A 26574-nucleotide genomic window follows, 5' to 3' on the forward strand; every position below is an offset into this window, starting at 1 on the left:
CCGCCCAGTCCCCAGCACCCTTTATCCCCTCCCAGTCCCTTTCCCTCTGCGGGTCGAGGAACTCGCTCTCCGCCTTGTCCCTCCCTCTTCCTCGGGCTCGGGCTCCTCCATCCAGTCCCCAGACCCACGCCCGGCCCCGCCCAGGTTCCTCCCTCAGCTCCGGCCCCGCCCCCGTTTCCCGCCCCGGCCCCCGGCCTCCAGGCCCCGCTATTCCACTCGCCAGGCCCCGCCCCCCGGCCCCCGGAAGCCTCTCCCCGCCCCGGGCCCCGCCCCCCCGAAGTTTCTTGGGCCCTGGCGGCCCGCGGGACAGAACGCAGACAGCCGCCGCCCGGCCGGGCGTGGATGGAGGTGGTGGAGCCCGCGCGGCGTCGGGGGTGAGCGGCCAAGCGGCCAGACTTCAACTGACTCGCCATGGAGGAGGAGGTGAGGGCCGGGCCAGGCAGGGGACCTGGGCTGGGGTCTTCGAGCCCCTCACGGCGGTTGGGGGGTCCTGGGCTCAGGCCCTTGTTCCAGCCAGCCCCTCTCCCGCCAGTCTCTGGACACCACCCCTACCCCACCCCCCGCCCCCACCCCCGTCCCAGGCAGAGCCTGGGCGGATGAGGCAGAGGCGCGGGTAGCGATCTGCGTCCGGCGCTTCGGAGACCCGTCCTTCTTCATGATCTCTGGCTTCTCTCACCAACTGTGGGCATGGTGGTTGTTATTGTTCCCATTGGACTGATGGGGAGACTGAGGCTCTGATCAGTTTGATGACTTGCTAAAAGTGGCTTGGGTTGCTGGCCTCAAACCCCAGTTACTGTTGACTCCCCATGCCGGCCAGGTCGGATCCTGAGGGGGCAGACTGTGTGTGTGTGTGTTTGTGTTGTCGAGGGGTGAGGGGGAGGTCTGTGCGTCTGGAGTCCCTGTCTCAAGGAATCTTGAGGCTATGACTGTGTCTGATGGCCAGAGGACTGGAGAAGTTGCATTTTTCTCCCCTATATGAGTCCCCTTTCCCCTGCCCTCTCTGCTGGCCTGGAGTCAGGCCCAGGTAGGGGCTGATCCTGGCCCCTACTTTCCCTACATCTCTGGGAGGGCTAACTCCCTGGAGGAGCTGGGCAGCTGGACCAGCAGTGCCCCTTGAGCCTCCCTCTTCCCCCTCAGGACCCTCTTGTTCTGGGGTGGGGTCAGGCACTCTGACTCCTGCCCTTTACTTACATACTCAATTCTTCCAGCAGCCCCACCATCCAAGCATACAGCAAACACTTAATTTATGCCTGTGGAGGAGTGGCCTACTGAGTCTAGAGGACTTTGCTTCTTGTCCTCTGAGGGGGTCTCAGCTTCTGCCCCTCCCGGCCCAAGGGGAGGGGATGTGTCTTTGCCTGGATGGATGGGGAGGAAAGATGAAGCTTTCACTCTTGGGGCAAACCTGGCCAGATGAGGAGCCCTGAGTGGACCAGGCTGCCTGTGTCCCCATCAGTGCCCATCTCCCTATTTCCTGGGGCTACTGCCCAGGGGCAGCTGGGCTGTCTGTCTGGGTTCCCTCCAGGCTAGGCCCTGCATTTCTGTGGGATGGTAGATAAGTCACTTCCCCTCTCAGCCTGCATTTCCTCTTCTATAAAATATAGGGCCTGGCCTCTTCTCCTGGTCCTGACAGTATGATTGCGGTCCTTTCTCTCAGAGTGGGTGGAAGTAGGGGGCAAAGTCAGGCCACTATGATTTGCTGTGGTTTCTTGCTGACGGGTGGGGCTGTCCTGCCCGGCCCCAGGCCCCTGTTGTGAGAGCTGTGCTGTCTGGCTGTGGCCCCTCCCCTTCTCCTAGAGGATGTGGGTCAGGATTACTCCATCTCCTGATCTGCTCTGGCCCCCAATTAAGGGAAGTTCTCCTGGGGCCTCCTGAGCCGATAGTTTGTCTCGGTTTGTCTCATGGCCAGGCCAGCCGAGCCTAGCCTTGAACTCCCGCTTGTCCTGAGTCGCTAACATTGCCACTTACTGACTCCTAGATGCCAAAAGCTCCCTGCATAGCTGGGCCAGCTAAGGTCCTGCCCGCCTCCTCCCTACACAGCCAGGGGCTCCCTATCCCCTACCTCCCCTTTGACATCCCTAACTCTTTTCCTTCCATTTCTTCTCCCAATCACTTCCCCTTGTTTCTCTAGGCCTTAGTACCCATCTTTGTTTCTCTAAAACACCTCTTAGATCATAGTCACCTGCTCTGCCCCATGACCCCAGTCTGGCCTCATCACCTCACTCCCACATGGCTGCTTTCAGCCCTCCCTGTAGCTTTGAGCTTCCTCCCCATGCCCCGGCCACTCTGGTGCCAAGCCCTCTTAGACAAGTGACCTCCTCTGTGTAGTGGGTTGGTAGTCCCCATCAGGCTGAGGCTTGGTGATGATGCCCAGGGCACTGGGCGTCTGTCTACTTGTGTTCTCAGGGCCTCAGTTTCCCCATCTATAAAATGAGGGAGGTGGGTGATCCAGAAATGTGATGATATATGTGCAAAAGCTTTGAAAACTGCAAATATCAACATGAGGTATTGTTGCCACTGAGGTGAGGTTAAAAACCTGGACCCAGGCTTTCCTGTCTCTGCCCTGGGGTTCTGCCCCCTGCCCTCTCAGTCATGCCTTTCCCTTGCTTGGCCTTCAGTGGCTCCAGGCTTCCCATTTGCCCTTACTCATCTAGAGAGAGGCAGGACAGTGTCCTGTCCCAGCACTGGTTTTGTGACCTTGAGCTCCTCTCTGGCCCTTTCTGGGCTGTACTTTCTCTTTTTCTAGTGAAGGAGGTGAGAGTATAAGGTCTTTGATACCCTTTGTGCTTTTCCTTCTCCTCTGGGCCAAGGTGTGTGTCTCTTTCCCTCCTCACAGTCCTACCCAAACCCTACCTTCTACAAGAGCTTCCCAAACTCACCCCAAGCCCTTACCCCACTAGAGAGCTAGGACTGAGGTATCCCTCCGGGTAGGTGCTGTGTCTCTCCCAACAGCCTGGGGCTCTCTTAAGCGGGGGATGCTCACCCAACCCCCTGACTGGGGACTTCCCTTGTGCAGAGTCTACGTTGCCCCCATCAGACTGGAAGTTCCCCAGGGCAGAGCCTGTGCTTCCTCTCTCGGATTGCCCCATCACAGGGCTCTGACATGGGTTCTTAGCAGAGTTTGGTCAGAGCATCGTTTGGTTTAGTCCAAGGGCAAAGGTCATTGTCATAAGCTCCCTGTGATGTAAGGTGCCAACAAAGTTTCTTCTGCTGGTCTCCTCCCTCTGTCATGGCCTGCATTGTGGCTTTCCACCTGCTCCCCTCTGTGCACAGGGTAGGGGTGACCTGGCATTTTTTTTCTTCTTTTTTAATGAATGACCTGGAGACCTTCCCACCTCAGTCAAAGGAGAGCCGGGCTGGTGCCCAGGGGTGCCTCAGGAGCTGCTCACAGTGGGCAGGGGAGGGCCTGAGTGAGGATGGATGGGAGAGGAGAGGGTAAAACAGGAAGAACTGTGGTCAGCTCGTCAGTAAGAGGAGAGGAGGCTGAGAAACTGGGCTGAGCAGGACGAAACCTCCCCTGTGAGCCCTGCCAAGGGGAGAGGCCACTTATTAAAACTTCCTGGGGCATAGCCAGGCCCCTGGTGGGAGAGTGTCTGAGGGGCAGAGAGGGGCTGGGTGAAGCGTGGCAGGCAGGCAGGACTCTGACCTCCAGCCAGGCCTCCCTTGGGTGGCTCTTGCTGTGTCTGATTCCTGACAAGGAGACTCTTTCCTGGGCTGTGGTTCATGCCACCTCCAGCCTCTCAGTTGTCACTCACCCATCCCAAAGTGCCTTCTGCCCATCCTGGTCCCACCCATCCCTAAAGGCCCTGGACTTGCTTCTCTAGTTCATCCAGTCATGGTGTTCACTGGGTACTGCTCTGTTACACCTGGACAGGACAGTGGTCAAGGCACAAGGTTCCAGCCTTGCCCCCTGGATCTTCTAGCGGGCAGGAAGTTTTCACGTTTCAGGCAGTGGGTGAGGCAGGCAGGGGAGGTCACAAGCGGAGGGAGTTTAGAAAGGGGTTTGAGAGCCCATGGGGTGGTGGGTGGGGCCCTGAAAAGCAGGAGGTGAGCTTGGAGCTCAGAGGTGGGAGATCCAGGCAGCAGTTTCACCGTTCCACAGTCCCTACTGCGTTCCACAGTCCCTACTGCGTTGTTTAAGAGAGACCGAGAGTCTGCAGACCTAGAGGTGGCCAACAGCGCCGCAGTTGCTAATGGAGGGTGTGATGTGTGAAATGTGGGGTGGGGTTTCCCATTTCCCACTTCTTCCCTTCCAGCCCTGGGCCTGGGCCAGCTTGCAGGGATCACTGAGAGGATGAGGCCCCTGCAGGTCACACAGCCCATGGGGCTGACCACAGGGTCTTTGGTGATGCGGGAGGGGGTGCGGGGAGTGTGTGCATAAGACGATGTGAGAGCCTCCCCCTTCTCATCGAAAAGCCCTGAAGTCTCCTCTTCCCCTGGTCAGGGTGGTTCCTAACTGGCGGGTAGGCAAGCCTCCCACTTCCTTGTTCCTCCATCCGGGAAGACCGTTTGGGACCATCCCACTCCCCCATTTCTCTCGCCATCTACAAGTTAGGGAGAGACCCTGAGGGGGCATCCTACAATCCTGGAGCTCCTGGGGTATTGAGGACCAGCAGCTAAGCTAGAAAGGTCCTGTCCTGTATTCTGAACCAGGACCAGGGAGAGGGTCCCTGAGAGCCAGAGGGGATGGTAGTGATGACAACAGTAACAATAATAACAGCTACCATTTACTGAGTTTAGGCACTGCTGTATATGCCGTATCTTTATTCAGCAACAAACATTTATTGAGCAACTACTGTGTGCCAGACACTGTATAGGCACTGGGCATACAGCAGTAAACAAAACAAAAATCCCTGCCCTCATGGAGTTATAATCTTTGCAACTCCTGTTAATATCTCCATTTCATAGATGGAGACGCTGAGGCTTAGAGAGATTGAGTGACTTGACTCTGGTCTGTGTGACTTGGGCTTCAAAGCTCAGACTCGCAGCCACCGGAATGTGCAGTTCAGAGTGGGAGGAGGCCACAGTGAGAACCAGGCCAGGGCTCCCCTTCCATGACAGAGAGCAGGGAGGCTGTGCCCTGCCCAGCCCCTGACAGCTCACCACACTTCTGTCTGCCTGGGCTTGTCCTTCCAAAGGCGGCTGTGGCCACACGGTATCCCTGGGGAGAGGTGTGCTCCTTTTAACTGGGGCCCCTTTTTTGAGCTTTATGTAAATTATAAAGTGGTCAGAATTAGGCAATGCTAATTTCCTTCTAGCATCCTCTAGATTCTGACATGCTCTTGACCCCCTCTCCTCCACCCTCCCCTTCACACTCACTACTGTGGGTACCAGTTACTGAAGCAAAGTGGTTAGCAAATTGGGTGTATTTTTATTTCCATTTCACAGATATTTCTTGAGCACCCAGTATGTGTAAAGGAACAGTGCTGGGTGCTGGGGACCAGAGGTGAATCTGATCCCACCTGGCATCCAGCTACACAAGCAGGAAGTTGAGGGGCACAAGATATCAGTGGCGGGCCTGGAGGCTCCAGGGTGGCTGCTGTGTCCTAGAGAAGGGCTCAAGTTTACCTCTTGTACCAGCTTGTGGTCGAAGGCAGAGTCCTTGGAGCCCCCACCAGGGGGGTTAGTGGCCCCAAAGTCCTGGCCTGGGGCAGGGATGAGGGGAGAGGAGCCTCCTGCTTTGGGGCAGGAAGCAGGGGCTGCAGAGTGGGCTCTCTAGAAGGGGGGGTAGAGAGACAGATTACCACTTTGCCTGCCTGCCTCCTTCCCTCCTCTGATCCTGCTTAACTGTGCTCTCCTCTGGGAGGCCTTCCTGGGCCACCCCAACCTGAACCAGGTTCCCCACTGTCCTCTCTCACTGCCCCCTTCTTCACTATCCCTTCCCTGTTGCCTTCATAGCATTTCACACTTGTTAATGTGTTCATGTCTGGTGTTTATTTGTCAGCCCCTCCTGCCTGAATTGCCAACTCTATGAGGGCAGAGATGTGTTATTTTCATTCTTCTCTGCCTACTCCAGCCCCTGTGACCTTGTAGGTGCTCAGTACAACGTTTGTTGACTGGTTGAATGAACACATGGGAGGCAGAACGGTGCGGCAGGAAGAACGTGGGGTCAGAGACCCAGTTTGAATTCTAGCTTTGTCATTCCAGCTGTGTGACTCTGGCAAGTCATCTCGCCTCTCCAAGCTTTAGTTTGGGTTCTGTGACATGTGGATAACGATGCTATTGCCTTGGAGGGTGGTTGTGTGGGTTAAATGAGATGATGTGTGTAAAATGTAATATGGTGTCTCAATATAAGGTGGCTGCTGCTATTATTATTGTTGTTGCTGCTGTTATTACTGTTATTTCTAATACTGGATTAAGAATATCTGCCTTGGGGGTTGTAGGGAAGCTCACATGCGATGATATCAGTAGGTATCCAGCAAAGGTACGCATCCCTTGTGTGGCCTGTGGACTGTGTGGCCCATGGCAGCAACCCTCATGGCATGTCCTGGTGCTGTCTTACAGGGTGTGAAGGAGGGGGGCGAGAAGGTTCGGGGAGCGCGGACGGCGGACAAGGCTGGCTGGATCAAGAAGAGCAGCGGAGGCCTCCTGGGGTTCTGGAAAGACCGCTATCTGCTCCTCTGCCAGGCCCAGCTGCTGGTCTATGAGAACGAGGTAAGGACCTGCCTGGCCCTGAGGTTGGGGGTGCTGGGGCAGGGAGCAAAGTGAGGGCAGCCCAGGCCAGCAGGTGGATCCCAGAACCGGGACTGGAAGACCTGCTCCACTTTTGACATGCTGTGCAACCTTTAAAAGTGCCTGATCTTCTCTGGGTGTCTGTGGTATGGGGACGATACCTCTAGGTGCAAGTCTAGGGCTCCTGGATGAGGGGCTCTTTGAAGTGTATGTGCATAGGGATGTGTGTGTCTCCTCAACTGTACACCGACACTGCAACTCCTTGTCCCTGGGCTAGGTTCTACATATGTGAATGTTCCAGGAAACTGAAGTTTGCTCCATTCAGCAATGATAGTAGAAATAATACTTATCGCTCATGCTTGTTTGGAGCTCTTATATACCTCTTATATGACAGATGCAATAGTCCCATGAGAGTGGTCATCATGTTACCTTCTACAGAAGAGGATACTGAGGCCCAGGGTGGCCAAATGCTGTCAGCTTCTCAGTGAATGAAGGAGTCAGGTCTAGAACCAAATCCAGTGCTCTTTCCGCCCAGACACACCAGCATGTAGACTCTAAAACATATTTTTGGTGGAAATCCTCTGAAATATGTTGAATATTCTCTGCCTTCTCCAACAGAAGGTGCCGGCCTAAAATGAGTCTTTCCTTGGTGGCTCCGAGTCACTTATTAGACTGTTCCATACCGCCAGGCTGTACTTTTCAGCTTTTCTTTCTTCTTGGACATCAAGCTGCCAGTTGCCATTTCTGCTGTCCTTGTGCCTCCCACAGTCCTCACGTCTTTCCACTTCAGGTTGTGCCGCTTCTCGTTTCAGCAGCCTCGGAAGTTGGACAACCAAGGATGCTACAATTGTGTGTTGAGTAAGAGTCGATGAAGCTCTGGGTGAAGACCTGAGGAGGAAAGGGGGCTTTTACCTGTAAATGCTGTTTGTGTGCTGGGGTTGAGGCTACCAGAGGCCCCATCCGCTGAAAATGGGCTATCGCTGTGTGCCGTTGATCAATGGGATACCCGGGGAGGAACTGGCCTAGGGGCAGCAGAAAGGGGATCCTGCCCATTCCCCATCAACCTCTCTCAGCATGCCTCAGGGTATCTTGGCAAATTCATAATTGTCCTAGGCCAAGAAAAGTTGGGCCACCAGATCTCGGTATTTAAAGGAGCTGCCTTTGAGGAGCACCTTGCCTTGCCTGCCCGAGTCCCCAGGCTCATAGAGTTGGGGTGTCAGAGAAGCTGCTGTAGGAGGGCAAGGGGGTGAATTGTGCAGACAGCCCCCCAGGTATTCTATACTACCGCTGTCACCAAATTAGGATGTGCTGTGGTGGCAGCAGGGGGATATTTTTATAAATAAAGGGGGGTTGTCGCAGCTTCTTCCAGTCCTGGCTGCCATAAGAGTTGAGTGACAGGCCCCCAGCTGTCAGCCCGTCAGATGCTGTCAGACTTGTCCTGGGCTGCCTCTCCACATCTGGCCATGGCTGGGAAGCAGGAAGGATTTCACATCCCCTAAGTATGAAAAATATAAATCAAGCTTTAAAAAAAATCACTATTAAAACCTGAGTGCAGTTTTAAGAACTTAGCACTCAGGGGTGGGGGACCTTGGCCCAGGAGTAGGAATTGAGAAATGCTTATTAGTTCAATTCCTCTTTCTGATGTAAGGAACTAGGCGAGTGCGAATGGCTCTTGGCTCTTTCTTTGCTGTCAGTGAGGCTGACATTCCAAAAATGCTGCCCCCGCCCAGTGCCTGCTGGTGTATCCGTTTTTCTGAGCTGCAGAAGGGCCGGATGATTCAGCGTTTCGGGTGCAGAGGAGACCCAGGACAGGCAGCCGTGGGGAGCTGGGTGGTGGAGATGAACTTTTTGTTCCTAGACAGAGGAGGGTATGTTTGGGCCAGTAGTTGTCCAGTTCGGGGAGGCCTGTGCACATGGGGCAGGTGAGCTGCACCCCGTGGGGGGGGTCCTTCCCCAGGCAGCTTCCAAGGTAGGACTTCCTGGGGTCTCACTCTGTGTCAGGCATTCAGTCCAGCAAACTAGTCCTACGTATGTCTCTCTTGAGGGCTGCCTCTTATAGGGCGCTGCAGCAGGGACAGAAAGGAGAACAGACACATGCAGCGTAGGGTAGACAGAGATGGCGGCAGGGAGTTAGGGCTGTTTGTTCCTGTGGCAGGGCATCCCTAGCATCTAGTATGGTGCCTATACTTGGCAGGTGCTTTGTGGATGGGGGGGGCCTCAGAGCACAGAGAGAGCACCAAGGCTTGGGCTTCTGGGAGTGGGCGGGGAGCTTCCTGGAGCAGGTGGATTTGACTAGCCCTTGTGTTGAGTGGAGGAACCTGGAAGGGATTGGAGACTAGGGGTTGGAAAGAGATGTGTGGAGGTGAAAATGGGAAAAGACACTTGACTGAATCTGGGTGGGAAAGATCTGGCCACCCTGGGCGTCTGTTCCCCTTTCCCTGAGGTGCTGAAGAGAGAGTAGATCGGTGGTCATCCACCTTAGCTGCATAGTCATCTGCTTTGAAAAATACTGATGTCTGGGCTCCACGCCTCAGGGATCCTGATGTAATTGGATGTTGGCTGGGCATTGGGGTTTTTATAACTCCCAGGTGCCACCAAAGTTGAGAACCTCTGGTGTGGAGCAGAGGTTCTCAAACTTTTGCATACATCAGAATCACTTGGAGGGCTTGTTAAAACTCAGATTGCCAGGCCCATTCCCCTAAGATTATGATTCAGTAGGGACAGGACCTGAGAATTTGCATTTCTAATGAGTTCTCAGGTGATGGCGGCTGCTGCTGGCCCAGTGCCACAGTTGGAGGACCATTGATGCAGAGCAACCTGTTGCTACGGCACTGTCTGAGCCTCTGGGAGGAGCGTAGTGGGCGGGACAGAGCTCTGGCCTGGGGGTCAGAGGCTGTGGGTTTGAGTTTGGCCCTGCCCCTTGGGTCTGTGCTCCTAGGGCAAATCACTTCGCCTCCAGGCCTCATTCTCTTCCTCTGTAAACTGAGGCAAATACTGGAGCTCAAGGCTTTCAGGGTGATTGAGAGGCTCAGGAGAATCAGGGATGCAAAAGTGCTCGCTAAGTGTCAGGGTTTCTCAGTATGTGTAGATTATCAGGGAGAGAAATTGGGACATTTCCTCTGCAAATAATCGAGGCACTGCCTCCCAGATATTCCACCCCAAACTGCAGAGCACTAAGGCGGTCCCTGGGTGGATGCTTTGCTGGCTGTCTGCATGATGTCCAACCGGCAAAAGTTTCCTTAACTTGTTGGCCACTCCCCAGGGCAGTGCCCCCCACCCAGGGCCGCTTCTACTTCTGTGGAGTCTCCAGGAAGTTGTTCCAGCTGGGTCTCTCCTGGAAGAGGAACCAATTGGCCACCAATGAGGGAGGAGCTTGTACCAGGCAGCTTGCTGGTAGAGCCCACGTGGAGAAAACACTCAAGGGCCAGGGCTGGGAGGCAGGAAGGCAGCCTAGCCTGTGTCCAGGGGTGGCCTAGAAGAGGCTTGCCACTGTCCTGGCCACCAGCCCTTCTAGTGATGAGGCCTCAGGGTGGCAGGCTGAGGGGGGTGCTCTTGAAGGAACCCTTGCCCTCTCCATTGTGCAGGCTATGGAGAGTGGCCTCTCATCCCAAGCCAATAGTCAGCGGAGGAAGATGCCAAGTGGGGAAGTCAGCTCAGGATCACTGTGGTGAAGGCAGGGCATGTTCATGCCTTGTTCACACTTGCCTCTGTGGCTCTGCCTGGAAAGCCTTTTCTTTTTTTCTCATTTTTTGACATTTTGCTCCTTCTTCCAGGCTACCTCTTCCACAAATCTCTGCCTGGCCTCTGGGCCTGCATGGACCCCCCAGGCACCCTTTTCTAAGCTTCTCCAGCTTCGCCTGTTTCCTGCTTTGGCCTTAGGCACATTTGAGTCAGTTCTGCTCCTACCTCATTTCTCATGTGGATGGTGAGCCTTGAGGGCATCCCTCCAACCAGCACGGACTGAGCACCGTCTACTGCCAGGGTCTGAATACCGCATCTGGGTGATTGATTGGCAGCCTGAGGTCCCCCTCTGACCAAGTGATGCCCTCACTGAGTGGGATCAGGACCTGGGGCGGGGCCTGGGTGTTTGAGAGTCTGGGTGCGTCTAGCTCTCATCGGTTCGTGTCCCCTCTCTTTCCCTCCTCCCAGGATGAGCAGAAGTGTGTGGAGACAGTGGAGCTGGGCAGCTATGAGAAGTGCCAGGACCTTCGTGCCCTCCTCAAGCGGAAACACCGCTTTATCCTGTTGCGATCCCCAGGGAACAAGGTAGGGCTATGCACACTGCTGCCTGACCTTTCTGCAGGCAGGGTCTCCTTGGGAAGATCACCCCTGGAAGGCTCTCTAAGGCAAGCTGGGCCCCTGGCTGTAGCCTGCAGGTTCTCTGTTGACTGTGGCTGAGTCTCAAACCCAGGAGCTACCACAGGTTGGACCTTTTGCTCATTTTGTCTTGGAGTCTCCCCAGCCTCTGGTTGATAGGAGATGCATTTAGGACTCTGCTGAGAGCTCTGCTCTCCTCTCCCTTTCCAGACCCTGGGGCCTCCTTCCCAGGCTATAGTTGGAAAGTAGCCTGTGGAAGGTGGGGCCCTTGGCCTTCTCCCACACCCTGGACACAGGAGGTCCAGGGCTGAGGCAGGAAATCTGGGGATGAGGCCTTCACCCCACCAGGCCTCTGACACCCTGTGGTAGTCTAGGGTGGAGGGGAGGGTGTGGCCTCCCCTTCATCTCAGGCCTTCTGGGTGGGCTACCCCTCCTCCCCTCCATTCCGGACTCAGTGCTCGGAGACCTGCAGACCCCAGCTTTCGTCTCCTCACACTTTCCTTTCTTGGCTGAAGGGGGAGAAAATCTCTTGCTGAGAGGTTCTTTCCCTGGGACATGCTGTGTGTTCAGATGAAAGATCACTGTTTGCACCACGTATCTCTGGCAGGGAATCTGCCAGGGTGGGTGTTGACACATGGTGTAGTTTCACGGATGTCAGGAGGGAGTTCAGATTTGGGGCTTGCGTATACAGCACCTCTCGCCAGCTTGCACCCATCTGCAGTTGGGCCACGCCTCGCCCCAACCTCTGCACATCATGTGGAGCCACGCAGAGTGGGGCTGAGTCACAGAGGCTGCAGGTTGGGGAACAGGTCTGGTCTGGGCCTGTTGGAGGCCATTCTGTTTCTTCCCCAGCTTTAAGGGCCTGGGAGCCCAGTCCTCTGTGGTCCCCAGGGCTCTGGCCCCTGGAGGAGACCATGATGCTTTACTCACTAGACTTTTGTCCTATTCTGCCGTGGGTGGGGGCAAAGAAGGAACTGTGGAACTCTGATCCTGGGTGTGCCCCAGGGTAGGGGCAGGTTTATAGTGTCATGAGGGTTCATAGGGCTGGGCCCAGGTTTCCCTTGACATCCGCTGCTTAGGGCTTATTGAAGAAGAGGAGAGCCACATTTTGGTCATTCAGGCCCTGGAGACCCCACCCTCTCCTGGAGAGCTGCTTCCTCTCTGAGTGGGTTCTGTATTTGTGTATGTGTGTTTGAGAGACACGCAGAGTCCGTTCTGTGGGAAAGTCTGCCGCCTGTGCCTGGCGTGCGTGTGTGCTCCTCTTCAGGGGCAGGTGAGCATTCGCCTGGTGTAGGTCTGTCTGGGCCTTTGTGTGTCTCTTAGGGAGCTTATGTGGATGTGGGACAGATGGGCCTTGCTTCTCTGTCCTCTGCCAGTGCTGTTCTGCGGGCCACCTCCTTTCCCCAGCTCTGAGAATCAGCTGGTGGTGGGCTGGATGGATCAGGCCCAGCTCAGGGTGGGACAGCACCTTCAGAGAGGCCTGTTTGTGCAGCTGCTTTGGCCAACAACCTGCCATCCATCCCCCAATCCTGCAGAGTTCAGGTTGGCTCTGGGTGACTCTGGGAACAGGGCGATCAGTCAGGGAGATGGGGCTGTGGAGCCGTTGGTGGGGGCTGCAGGGCAGTGGAAGGACAGCATACCTGGTTCCAGCTCAAGGCCCCTGACCCTGGCCACCCCAGGAGCGCACACAGAGTGGGGGCTCTCCAGAGGACAGATGGAGGACCGCGCAGAGCACCACTCACCGCATCCTCTCACCCTCCTTTCCTATCACCCTGGGTGTTCCCCACCCTCAGTGAGGCCCACGGCTGGCCAGAGGTCACATGACCCTGGCTGTCTGGTCCTGAGGCCGCCTTTTTTTTTTCCCTCTAATCAAATAAACAAAGCCTCCAGTGTCTTGCATGCCCCTCTCCCTCCTGCCTCCCCGTCCCCACACCCCTGCCATGAGGTCACAGGCAGACACTGCCAGGAAGCAGGGTGGCCTCTGCTGGGCCTTGCTGCCCTGCTGGTCTCAGCCAGCTTGGCCCTTATCCTCTTTCCTGCTTCCTTTCTCCCCCTTTCACTTTTTTCCTTTCTGCCGTTTTGTCCCCTCCTTTTCCAGGCCATGTGGGCCTGTTCTGTGCCAGTCCCTTAGCTCCTAAACTCCTAGCAGGGCCTGTGCCCCTGGGGCTTCTTGGAAGGGCTTGGGGAGGGATCTGTGCAGCCTGTGGCTCTTCAGGATGTGCGGATGGGGCAAGAGGAGCCACTTCTTGATATCTACTTGTCCCTATTCTGATCCCCCTTGGGCGATGCCTGCTCATTCAGCCAGGATTACAGGGTTCCTTAGGGTGGGGCTGGGTCCCATTTAACCTCATATTCCCTCTCCTAGGGAAGCCCTTTGGCCGACACCCTCCACTCAGCCTGCCTCAGGTGGGCTGGCCAATGAGGAAGGGCCACAGTTCGGATTGGGTCCAGTGGCTCTGTTCTCATCCCATTGAGGCCCCGAGTAGTGAAGAGACCTGTGCAGGGTGCCATTGTGGGCAGTGAGACTAGAACTTGACTTCTAGACCAGTGCTCTTTCTCTGCCCCACTCTTGCTGCATCTGTTGTTGAGTTCGGGTGTATGCCTCTCAAACTCTCTGGAATGCTAAGTCCTGCACCAAGCAGGGGCCCCATCAACTCAGGGCCTGTGAGCAGGAGCAGCGGCTGGGCTCAGAGGGGCTGGCCCTGGGCCGCCTTTCTCGCAGCCCCCAGCACAGGATTGCGTGGGCCCTTGAAGAGCCCAGATGCAGTGCTATCCCTCCCTGAGCCCCCAGCAGCCCTGATGGCTGGGCTAAGAGGCAGTTGCCAAGGTGCCCTGGGGTTTCTGACTTAACTGCAGATCTGCTGCCAGGATCGAATTTATCCTGGTCATGCAAATGAGCATTTGGCTGTGCCTGGCATGGGAGGTGGGTGGGACCCAGTGCCCTGTGTGAGGAGAAAGAGGAGGCAGCCAGGAGGAAGTTATATAACGAAGATGCTGAGGGGGCCAGGCGGACTGCGGTGTTATATAACTCAGACAGTGGCAGGAGGGAAGGCGCTATCTTACACCACAGCGGGGGATGGGCAGGCTGGCCACCCGCCGGGCAAAGAACTAGGACATCTTGAGGTCAGAGAGTGGGCAGCAGCCCAAAATGGGCAAGGGAAGGAAGCTTGGGCCAGTTCATTCATTTCCTGGCTCATTCATTCAGTAGCTATTTACTGGGTACCTTCTATGTGCCAGATCCTGGCTTTAGTCGAGTTTAATTCCCTCAGCATTGCCTTGTGGTAGGTGGTGTTATCCCTGTTTCCTGATGAGGAGACCAGGACTGTTTTGTCCAGAAGAAAGGCAATGGTGATCATTCCTACTAGTGAGCACTCACTCTGTGCTGAGCTCCAGATTCAGCACTGTAGATACATCGGTGATCTTCACAGCTCCATGAGGCAGGTCGTGGTGGTGTTCTCCTTTTACAGATGAGGAGACTGCGGCTCAAGGTCAGCCAGCTATAAGTGGTGGTCTCTCCAGCTTAGAGACCGTACTGCTGTGTCTACCACGCAAGGTAGCCCCTCAATTTGCACGGCCTCATCCCTTCCACCATTTCCTGTCTGACCTTGGGGCCTGAGAGGGAGGGGGCTCTCTGAGCTGCCCTCTGATTCTAATATAGAAGCTCAGAGCTCCTGCTTGAGATGGGAAGGGACCTTTGGGGTGGGGTGGGGTGGGGTGGGGAGTGGAGTCAGGAGTCACTGGATTGCTTCAGGCTGCCTTGGCCAAGTCCCATCCCATCTGGTGAGCCTCTGTGTCCTTATCTGTATGATGAGGGGTGTGACTTGACCCCCAATGCCCTTTCTCTCTTGTAGTCTATTATTCAAGGCCAGAAAGGAGACCCTGGGACTTTCTCACTTGGAGCCAGGGCTGGTTGTGGGGCCCACAGGGGAGCTGAAGGTGGCCCTGGTTCCAGTGGGTCTTCACCAATGGACACCCCTCAAGCCTGTCATATCTGTCATTGTCCTCAGCCTGGTGTGGGTGTAGACTGGACTACTCCTACTTTACAGAGAAAAACTGAAGCTCAGGGGTCAGGCAGCTGGCCTGGAGGAGTCACATGCAGCAAGACCAGATCTTTCCACAGGGCAAGGCTGACTAATCCAAATCTTTGGCAGCTGCGTGCAGGGAGAGAGCCCCATCTCTGCTGGATCTGTCCGCTCCCTTGTCCTAAAGCCGAGGTGTTAGACCTGTTGTGGGGTCATTCTGGTTTGCTCCTGACCAGCGGTGCCAGAGAAGACTTTGGGATCTGGGGTGGGAAGTTTTCTTAAGACCCCAAATGTGAGCCCTGTTGAAACATCTGCCATCCACCCCACCCATGCCTCCTGCAGGTCAGTGACATCAAATTCCAGGCACCCAGTGGAGAGGAGAAGGAATCCTGGATCAAAGCCCTCAATGAAGGGATCAACCGAGGCAAAAACAAGGCTTTCGATGAGGTGCGTGCAGTCCTGTGGATGGCTCGGTGTCCCCTTTCCCACCGTGTGTGATCTCAGAGAGGACCCTGCCTCACCTCACCCAGACAACCCCTTGATTATGTCACTGCTACAAACACTGGGGCAAGAACCTGCTGTTCTTACCTCATTTAATACTAACAACACCCCTCAAAGGAGGTAGTAGTGTTCCCATTTTATAGATGAAGAAACTGAGGTGTAAGGAAATTAAATAACTTGTTTTAAATTAAAACATAGGTAGGGTAGAATTTTACTGGTTGCAGCCATGCATCCTTTCCAACCCAGCCTCAGCTGGAAACAGCAGGTGGGCCCAGGCCAGAGAGGTCTGAGGGGGTGAGCTGGGAGCCTGAAAGCTCACTTTTTAGTTTGGCGATGAAGTCCAGACCAGGCTGGCTCTAGCCCTTGGCCTCTCTATCTGTCTGCAGTAGCTGCCCAGCCCCCTGTGCCGTAGCGGTGACAGTGGCAACAGTGGCCACGATCAGGCTTGGGGCAGGTGGGTGTCCCATGGGGCCAGATCTCCTAGGAAAGATTTGCGTTGACATCATGGATTCGTAGCTATGGGATAAAATGGACCTGGGGGCCACCTGAAGGGACCTCTGGGGTTGCAGAAGCTGAGACCTGAGGGGAGCAAATCTTCCCAAGCAAGTCACCTCTTAACACCCAGGTCCCCTTGACTTGCAGCTATGGCTCCTGTGTCATGTCTTATGTGACTGTGTCATTCTCAGCCAATTACCAGCTGGGGAACATGTCCCCATTTCCTGGGATAGGGCTGATGGGCCATATTGTGGGTGTTTAAGGCCACAGGAGCATGGACTGGGCCTCAGCCCCCAGTCTTGGTGGAACAGGGCCAACTCCTTCACTGGGGAACAGAGACAGTTGGACCCCCAGGTGAGCCTGAGCCTGATCTGGGGGCTGGAGAGTGTTAGCGCCATTGCCCATCACAGGGACAGGCTGCACCGGGGTTCAGAGTCTGGATTTCCCATGTGGATCTTACTCTGTGGTTTCCCTGCTACTCCTGACCTCCTTTCCTTACTGTCAGAGAGGAGATATGCCCTCCAGATCCCCCACCCCAAAGGGACAGGGGCCCTGCTCTTTCCTGGGCTGTGCCCGGGGGTCCTGGGAGAGTGACTGGGGCCAGGACAGGCCTATTCTGGAAGCCAGGTACCAGGGGACCATGGATTATCTTCCCCTCCCCCAGCTAAGCACAAAAGCAGCCTCAGGGCGGCTTATATATTTGCAATAGACCGAGGGGCAACGGCTGATAGCCCATATTTGAGCAGGAAGGCTGAGGCAAAGAGGGCAGCTGCCGAGGGAGGGAGAGCCTCTGCCTGCAGAGCCGACAGAGGTAGTGTAGAGACAGAGAAGAGCAGAGGTCTGGACACGGGATGCCTCAAAGAGAGAGGCCACTGTGGGGCGATTTACCCTGTCAAGTGAAGATGTGGGTGCAGACCTGCCCCTGAGGTGGGTTAATGCCTGGGCACTTCCTCCTCTCCCCAAGTCCTGGTGAGGACTGACCTGGTTCCTCCTCCTTCCCAGGTAAAGGTGGACAAGAGCTGTGCCCTGGAGCACGTAACGCGGGACCGGGTGCGTGGGGGCCAGCGGCGCCGGCCGCCCACGAGAGTCCACCTGAAGGAGGTAAGACTTTGCCCCCGGCTTGGACAGGTGGGAGGTCAGTTAAGCCTAGGACCCCAGCTCCTTAGGGTGGCAGCCGGGCTTGGGGCTGCCTTCTTCCTGAGGACTGAGTGGTACTCGGGGTGTCTGTGTGAGGAGGCACGTGTGTTATATGTGCTCAGTGTGTAGATGTCCTCCTTCACTTGTTGAGTCCACACACTGGCCTTAGCCAGGCTTGGTGCCTGAGGGAAACTGAGACCCTGAGGCTAGTCCCTGCCTCTCAGAGCACAGCTTCCAGCTGGAGAAAAGACCTGTTCCAAGCAGAGCTGTGTCTAATTTCTGTACAGTGGAGGGCTCTGAGAGGCCGGGACAGGAGGGGCCACAGAGGACCCACTGACACTTGAGCCTTGAAGGACAGAAAGGGTTTCAATTGGCAGACTTGGTGTGAGGGACATTTCTGGTGGAGGGAATGGCGTGAACTGAGGCACGAGGCAGGAGAGTTCAAGGTGGGCCAAGTCCCTTTGACTGGGAGATGGTCTGGGAAGGCGAGGTTGTGGGGAGGAAGTTGTGGAGGCCTTGAATGCTGGAGCTGGGGACAGGATGGATGGGAGGGTGCGTTCCAGAGGTCAGTTTGAGGCTCTGGGTAGGGTGGGTTGGGGTGAGGGAGGGAAAGGCAGGGGGCCAGGAAGTAAAGGGAGAGGCGACACCTCCAGGCCCTTAGGGGGGATGAAAAGGGAGGGGCCAGTGGGAGTGACACTGGGAAGCAAGAGCTACCTGAGCTTTTTATTGAATATGGGGCTAGAGGAGGCAGACTAAACAGAGAGGGAGGGTTGTCAGAGGTGCCCCCAAGCCTGGAGATTGGGTGAGTGGAGGCCCTGGGCGCAGCAAATTTGGGAGGAGGCATGGGCAAGGGCAGGGGTAAGGGAGAAGCCCTTTTTCAGACTAGTGATGCTGATGGGGGTGGATGGTGGGGGAGAGATCTTGGAGGCCAAGAAAGAACCTCAGCAAATGCTACATTTGGGGAATGGGGGGCTGTAGGGAGCCAAGGAAGAAGAAACCAGAGAGGCTAGTGGCACAGCTGGGGAGAGAAGAGCACAGGACCTGGGGGCTGTCAGCTGGGTTGGCAGCCACTACTAGTCACAGGGCAGGACTGAGGGAAAGGCGGGTGGTAATGCTTATAGCATGTTTTCTCAGGGGAGTCAGCTCAGGGCTATCATGGGGTGCAGAGCTGGGGGTGCCAGAGAGAAGGGGACCATGGAAGGGAAGAGAGAGAAGAAAAGGGGCCAGCATCATTGGAGAGTTTATTTTTGAGACGAGGCAGCCTGTTCACATGTGTCAACTGAGGGAAGAAAGCCTGCCGAGGGAGCGACCGAAGTAGCCAGAGAGAAGAGGAATGCTGAGGGGGAGGTCTAGGAGGTGTTGCCGGAGGGCCAGCCTTGGAGGGAGGGACCGTTTGAGAAGAATTCAGAGAGGGGCTCTTGTCCCAGTGACTGAGTGCATATGTTGGCCAGAGCACTTGTGGGCATATGAAAGGGAGTGAGGGTCCCAGCCAGCACCCCCACCACCTGAGAGACCTTGGGGGAGGCCCCCTCCCCAGCTCTGCTCCAGGGCCTCTGAGGCCCCCTGAGAGTGTCCCCATGACCGTGGGGCTGCTGGGTGTCCCTGTGGGTCCCCAGGGCCAGCTGCCTGCTTGGTGCAGCTGTTCTCCTCTGCCGGTCAGCTGGTCTGGGGCTGCCCATGTCTGGGGCCACATCTGACGGCGTGAGGAGAGTGGGCACAGGCTGCTGAGCAGCTGGGCGGGCAGAGGCTGGAGAGATCTGGGCCGCAGGGCTGGGTGAGGGGCTGGCACACCAGACAGAGGTCTTAAGGGAGGGGAAGAAGAAGTGAGTGAGCTCAAGACAACTCGGGAGTCCTATCGTTGAGTCCTGGACCTGTCGCCTACAGCCTGTGGGGACCCTGAGTGGGTGGTTGCAGAGAAGGGACCCTCCCAAGGCCATACAGCCAGGAAGGGGTAAGAAACAGGGCTGGAACCATGTCCTCTGCTGCCCAGGCCAGTACAACAGCCACTAAAACGAGCTGCCTCTTTCACTGGCTAGAAGAAGTCAAACTGTGGTGCTGGGAAGACACCTTGGCTCTGAATTCCTGGCTTGTGATCCCAAAACAGGGAATTCTATGGGAGTGAGGGACAGAAGAGGATTTATCAGAGAATCACTTCGGCTTCTAATCAAGTGACCTCGGAAGCCAGGCCAGAGGGCGTGGAGAGTGGGGGCTGGGGGCCTGGGCAGCCTGGATGGGAGGGCTTGAGTACCCTTGTAGGTGGGCACATCTGACCCAAAGGCCAGTCATCCAAGATGACGCCCGTGTACTGCCCCCACCAGGTTGCCAACGCAGCTTCTGATGGGCTTTCACGCCTAGACCTCGATGTCCCGGACAGTGGGCCACCAGTGTTTGCCCCCAGCAATGATGTCAGTGCAGCCCAGCCCAGGGAGACAGTCCGGCCCCCCATGCCTCCTATCAAGCCGTCTCCAGCACCCGAGACAACCAGCCTTGGTGACAGAGTGGAAACCCCTGCAGGGGAGAGAGCCCCCACCCCCGTCTCAGCAAGCTCTGAGGCCCACCCTGAGAGCCAAGAGGACTCAGAGACTCCAGTGGGGGAGGACAGTGGCTCTGAGCAGCCTGCCAACAGGGTCCTGCCTGACAAACTGAAGGTGAGCTGGGAGAACCCCAGCCCCGAGGAGCCCCCCGACCCTGAGAGTGCAGAACCGCTCCAAGTACCCTGTTCTGAGACTTCCGAGGCTGCGCCCAAGGAGGGTGGGAAGCCCCCTACACCCCCACCCAAGATCTTATCGGAGAAACTGAAAGCCTCCATGAGTGGGGTGGAGGCTTCTGGGCCAGCCCAGAGTCCTGGGACCTCTGAGATCTCTGCCCCAGGCCCAGCACAGGTCTCAGTGAACGGTGTGGATGAGAGTCATGAGCCCGACAAGCCATCCCAGGCTTCGGGCACCCCAGAAACTCCCCCAAAGGACACAACAACATCCGCAGCACTGCCCCCCTGGGACCCACCACCTCAGTTCCATCCCCGTTGCTCCTCCCTGGGGGACCTGCTTGGGGAAGGCCCCCGGCGTCCATGGAAGCCTGTGGAACGGCTGTATCGGGCCCAGCTGGAGGTGAAGGTGGCCTCCGAACAGACGGAGAAACTGTTGAACAAGGTCCTAGGCAGTGAGCCGGCCCCTGTGAGCGCCGAAACATTGCTCAGCCAGGCCGTGGAGCAGCTGAGACAGGCCACCCAGGTCCTGCAGGAGATCAGAGATCTGGGAGAGCTGAACCAGGAAGCACCTGGGCTACAGGAGAAGCGGAAGGAGCTGGTGACCCTCTACAGGAGAAGTGCACCCTAGGGCCTGCTGGGCCAGGGCATGGTCCCTCCTGGCAGCCCAGTCCATCAGAGGCCAGCCCTGCTAAGAAATGTGCTTCTACTCAGGCTGTAGAAGGGCCATCGGGCGTGTCGGGGTTTGGCCAGGACCTGCTGAGACTCCTGGTGTCCTTTCCGCCCTATCCTGACCCGTGGTGCTAGGTGCCACCCAGGGCCACTCTCAGTCTATCTGGCCTGGCCTCTGGGCTCTGGGCTCTGGGCTTGGGCTGGGAGCACATACCTGGGACCACTGTGCTTTCCTGGTTGTTCCGAACTGCCCCAGGGTTTTGGCACAACACTTGGGGTTTCTGGAGGTGGCATCATCTCTGCTTCCCACCCCAGTAGTTTACATTCCTGACTCCTGAATAGAGCACAGCTGAGCCCCACTGCAGCCTCCATGTCCAGATATTCCCAGGCAGAGAGCCTCATGGCAGAGGCAGCTTCAAGCTGTGACCAACCCTCCCCACCCACCTATTCCGAGCAGCTGCTGAGGCCTTGGGTCCCAGCTATAGGGTCATCCCTCAGCTGAGTGAGACCTGGAATCCAGCTAGGGCCTCCGAAGGCAGGTGAGAGTCATCTGTGTGAGAAAGCCATTTGCTGTGTGGCCCCTCTCTGGGCCTCTTTCCTCTTCTGCAGGCCTTTCCCTCTGGTGAGCTGTGATTGGAGGACTCCAGGGTGGAGGAGAAACTCAAGGGTCTACTAGTCTAGTCCCTGCCCCTGGACCAGCTTGTGTCCAGCCTTGCACATTCCTGTAGAGGTGAACCCCAGAATGGTCCCAGTGTCAACATCAGAAAATCCTGTATGTAATTCATGATAAATCAACCTTCAGAAGAGAAGCCGCCCCCACTTCTGTGCCTCCCCCACTTCTGTGCCTCCCCAGAGGGAATTTATTTCTGGGTCTCTGTGGTTCCTTCTCAACCCAAACAGGTCCAGTATCACATGATTTCTTCGAATGCTGATGGGGGTATGTTGGGACCTGAAACCACTTTCCTCTCCCCTCTTCCTCTCATCCCTCTGGCTCAGGCCCCCAACGGACTGCTCCTGAACTTCCTAGTGGAAGGAGCATTTTCTCCTGTCCCTTTCCTGGTCCATGCCTGCAGCCTGAGCCTCTTCCTAGCACATTCCCCCCCCGCCCCCATTGTCCCTAGCTCAAGGAGCACATCCAGTCTCCATCCTGCTGCAGCGGCCGTACTGAAGGCAGAGCCTGTAGGTGCAGAGGCCCTGAGGGCCGCAGCCACTCTCCCTGGGGCCTGTGGGAGTGGGAGCTGCTTCTGACAGGCCTGCTCAGGGGGTTTCTGCATGTGCACTTTTGTTTACTGAAGGAGAGGGAGGGTCACAGCTACATGCTCTGGTCTTCTGCCCACTGCCCCACCCCGAGCCGCCAGTCGTGCCCACTGAGGCCTGCCGGCGCAGGTCAATGCCTTCTTACTGTACTTCTACTTTGTCCTTGAGGGTAGTGGCCAGGGATCAGGAGGGGCAGATGTCCATTCTGCAGCCTGGACTGGGCAGGGGTGGGGGTGAGCAGCGATGTCATGGCTCGTGAGCCCCAATTGGCATCCCAAACCACACTCCTTGGACAGAGTAGGCTCCCATGCCACAGTCTGCCTGTCCCTGTATCTGTCTGCAGTGCAAGAATGTCATCAGGTGCCCACAGTCATGTGGCCCCCTGCCATCTTTTCTTGGGGAATAGCTTTCCCCACCAGCAGCCTGGGCTGGCTGGGGCCTTAGCCAAGTCACCTGCTTCCAGGGACTAGAGCCTCAGTTTCCTCCTCCGATAAGTGACCAGGCTGAGCAAGTAGCTCTGGGGCCACCCCAGTCGCCTAATGCCATTGGTTCTTCTGGGGTTCCCATGCCTTGGCAGCCTGGGCCCCAAAGGGGAATCCAGCGTCCAGGGGAGGGGGAGGAGGATCAGGACTATGCAGGGCTGCCTTGCCTGCCTCCTTGAGGAGGATGGCATTCCATGTCTTCTGCTTATGAAGCGCCTTTCTTGAAGTTTGGCAATAAATCCCTTTTTATGGAACTTCTCTGCCGCAAGCCTGTTTGTTGGTATGGGGAGCAGCTCCAGGGCTGGCCTCAAAGGATGCAGAGCGTAGGTGGTGGTTGATCAGTGGCATCACCAGTCCAAACCCTGTTCTCGAGCTCCCTTCCCATAGGCTGGTGGGACATTGCCCACTGGCAGTGCTCCATCTCTGCTCACCTCAGCCAGGCTCTCCAGTTTCACCTCCACACACAACATTTCTGCAGGCTAGGGGTGGTCGTAAGGAATAATGCTTTTCAATTTTTAAAAACTTTATTTGGAAGTAATTTCAAACGTAGAGAAAAGCTACAAGAAGAGGAGTAATACAAAGAAAACGCATATACTCTTTACCCAGATTGACCCAATGGTTTATCTTTTGAGCACTTTCTTTAACACATGCACAATTTTTTTCTGAATCATTGGATAGTTAGTTATTGTGGCCCCTTACCCCTTCAGTGTGTATTTCCTAAAAATAAGTATATTCTCTCATTAACTAGAGTACAATTATCAACTTCAGTAAATTTAACACTGATATGATACTTACTGTTCATTTTCCAATTTTGTCATTTATAACCAATAATATCCTTTATCATATTTTTCTGCCAGTGTAGAATCATATATTGTATACATGTCTCTTTAGTCTCCTTTAATCTGAAATGTTTCCACAGCTTTTCTTTATCTTTCATGATGTGGACGTTTTTGAAGAATACAGTCTTCCCCCACTTTTTTAATAGAATATTCCTCATTTGGGGTTTGTCTGAGATTTTCTCATAATCAGATTGAGGTTGCAGATTCTTAGCCAGAAAACTGCGTGGGTGATACTGGGTCTTTCTCAGGGCCTCACATCTGAAGACATACAACCTCCATCCACCCTTCATTGGTGATGTTAATTTTGATCACTGGTCAAGGTGTCAGATTTTTTTTTCTACTGTATAGTTATATTTTTTTCTCTTGTAACTAATAAGCAATCTGGGAGACATTTTAAGACCATGCACAAATATTTTGCACCTCATCAAAATTTCCCCTTAGATTTAGTCTCCATTGAGGAGTCTTGCCTGAAGAGGTGTTTCCTATGATGGTTCAAAATATTTCCAGCTGTTATTTTAACCTCGGAGCCTGGTTCTAGTTAGGGGTGAGCCTGGGCCCTGCCTTATACCTGTGGCATCTCTGATACATCTCAGTGGGACACCAGGGTTTCACTGAGTGCTCTTTGGAAGCTCCTGGGCCAGTGGGCAGAGCTCCAAGTCTAGCTGCCAAGGTTCAAGTCCCACCCAGGCACCCCAGTGAGTCTCAGCCTCAGGGGGCCTCAGTTTCCTGACCCACAAAAGGGGGATTACAATGTCCCCACCCTCCAATGTGGGGAAGCACTGCTGTGCTCCCCAAAGGCTGGCTCCCTTCCTCCTCTGTGAAGGCTGCTGGACAGGCCGGTGGCCAGCATAACAGGAAGCACCTGACCCAGCCTATCAACTGTGGCTATGACCCTTCTGTCCCTTGTGTCCCTCCTGAATTCCCCTGCCACTGGCCTGATGTGTGACAGCCATGTTGAGTGAGTGGCCTGCAGAAGCTGAGGGATCCCAGGCAAATCACTTCCCAGGCCCCTTATCTGTGAGGAAGAAACAAGGTAAGAGGAGTCCCTTTACAGATGGGGGTGTCCCCCATCCTCACCCAGGAACTGGGTCCCCTCTGGAGGGCTGCCTTGAAGGGAGCAGCTGCTCAGTGGCCAGCCACAGGGCAAGGATGTGGTGAGAACTTTCTTTCCTCCGGTCTTGGGGGCTGGAGGCCTATGCAGAGAAAGGGAGCCTTCCTCTTGAATACAGGCTGCGATATCTCAGTGGCCTTCAGGTAACGATGAATAGTTACAATGCAGGATTTTGCAAACCACAAAGTGGCCACCTTCGGACCACAGGACCTAGGCAGAGGGGGAGGGCCTGCTGGGGGAGGGGGCATCTGGATTGCCCTTCCTTCTGCCTCTACCTGAGCCTGGGCCCTGGAAGCTCTCTGTGTCTTTCTAGAGCCACCATGTTTTGTGCCCTCCTCCAAGGCCTATCTTCCTAACTTCCCGAGCCCTACTCGCATGTCCCTGACGTGAGACATGTTGTGAGACATGAGACAGGGCTGTCAGAAAAGGCCACATAAACTCACTCAAGTGGAGATTTCTGTGACATTATGAGGAGGCTCATTATGAGGGGGAACACGGAGGATGGAGAGATGATGGTGGAAATTCCTCCCTGTTGTCATAATTTTATTAAACAAAATTTTGGGTGTAAGTAGAAAAAACATCACTTTAGATTTGGAGGCAGACACATCTAGATTCAAATCCCAGCCATGAATGAGTGACCTTAAGCAAACTGTGCCTCACTTTTTCCTCTCTGTAAAATGGGCTAATTCTCCTTTCTTCACAGGGTTGCTGTGGAACACAGCTCATGGCCGTCCTCCTAGAAAATGTTTAACAAACCCCAGTGGCCTGGACTCACAGCACCTACTATTTGGCAGGCCTATATTGGTCTCTCATTGTTACCACAGTGGCCTCATGAGGAAGATGTGTTTATGTTCACTCCATTTACAGGTTAGGAAACTGAGGCTTAAACAAATTGCCTAGGAGACCGCAAGTTAGTATCGGGACGTGGGATTTGGCCCCCTAGGGTCCTGGCCTGGAACCACAATGTACCTCTTCCTACTTTTTTTCTGGAGAATCTGTGACTTTAGATGGACACTCAGCCCAGGGGACTTCTGGCTGACTTGGGGCATCCCCACCTGTCCTGGCACCTGGAGGACACCTCGAGGCTGGCCTGGCTCTCTGCCAGCCAGCCATGGCCCAAGTGAGAGGCTTGTTGGGAGGCCCTTCCCTTATAAGGACAACAACTCAGCTGTGATGAAACTTCTCGGCCTCCCAGCTGGGTGGGCGGGGGAAGGGAAATGACGGGCTCCAACGGCTACAGCTGAGCTTGAGCCTGGGCAGGAACTCGCCCACGAGCCTCCCCTCTCCCCTTCCTGTGTCAGCGCTCAGCGGGGTTTTCCAGAGGGTCTCACTGGCGGGAGGGGGGAGGAGGAGCCTGGGAGGCTAGAGTGGGTGGCCCTCGGAAGGGAAGATTTGTAAACTGAGGCCGAGAGGGGGGACAGGACCCTTGTAGGTCCGGCAGGAAGCACAGAGTCTAGACCCCAAGTCCTAGGCCTATCTATCCCCTGCTCCACCTGCAGACAGGTCAGGACCATACGAGGGCCAGTAAGGAGGCGACAGGAGGCTCTTGGACATCTTCTCTCTCTCTCTTTGGACCTCTAAGGTCAAGTCACACAGGGGAGAGGGCGTGGGTGGGGGCTGGTTGGCTCGCAGCGCAGCGTGACCCTATCCTCCTCCTCCCATAGCTGTGTCCCTAGTGTACTGCCCTCTCCCACAAAATTCACCAGCCCACCGTCCATCTGAGAAACTAATCATGGGATCACAGGATATCAGGACTGATAAGGATCTTTGAGACCATTTAGTCCCTCCTGCTGGTTTTAGAGAGGAAGAAGTAACAGCTCAGAGGGAGGACCTGAACTTGCCCACCTGTTTTGTAAAAAATAAAATTAAAAATGTATATATAGAAAATGGGGAGGGGGAGGGGCATTTCCACATCCAGGTCTGGTTAGCCCTGGGGATCGATCGGTACTTCCCTAGAGACCACGTCTGGGGTTGGCAATGGGTTCAGGCCACATCCCAAGGGAGAACCAAGTGTGGCAGATGGAGAATCAGTCTCGGACACTGCTGTGCACAAACTGTGTGACCTGAAGCAGCTGCTCAGCCTCTCTGAATCTCAGTCTCATCTCTCCCAGCAGAGTGATTTTGAGGATAAAATGAGATAATTTAGATAAAGCACCTAGCTCAGGGCCTGGCACAGAGTAGGGGCTTAGTAAATGGGTAACAACATTGTGTGGGGGGCACCTACTCTGTGCCAACATGACATTAGGTGCTGCAGATTCCAAGTACAGTAAAATGGGACCTCTTCCTGAGATGCTCACTGCCAGTCGGGGAGACAGACATCCCGACTCAGTGACCATCCCGACTCAGTGAACGCAGTGGGATAAGCACT

The 26574-nt window shown here is 55.5% G+C and overlaps 1 protein-coding gene across 1 annotated transcript; it reads left to right on the top strand.

The window, feature by feature from the left end:
• The first annotated feature begins 237 nt into the window (after positions 1-237).
• On the top strand, positions 238-22510 carry PLEKHO2 (pleckstrin homology domain containing O2). The gene is made up of 6 exons (XM_004421691.3): positions 238-423; positions 6502-6651; positions 10819-10935; positions 15351-15455; positions 17007-17105; positions 19460-22510. The coding sequence occupies exons 1-6, from the start codon at positions 412-414 to the stop codon at positions 20474-20476; spliced, it is 1500 nt and encodes a 499-aa protein (XP_004421748.1). The 5' UTR covers positions 238-411; the 3' UTR covers positions 20477-22510.
• The last annotated feature ends 4064 nt before the right edge of the window (positions 22511-26574 follow it).

The sequence above is a fragment of the Ceratotherium simum genome, chromosome 3, assembly GCF_057802395.1.
Source record: "Ceratotherium simum simum isolate JZ-2026a chromosome 3, ASM5780239v1, whole genome shotgun sequence".
Taxonomy (NCBI): domain Eukaryota; kingdom Metazoa; phylum Chordata; class Mammalia; order Perissodactyla; family Rhinocerotidae; genus Ceratotherium; species Ceratotherium simum.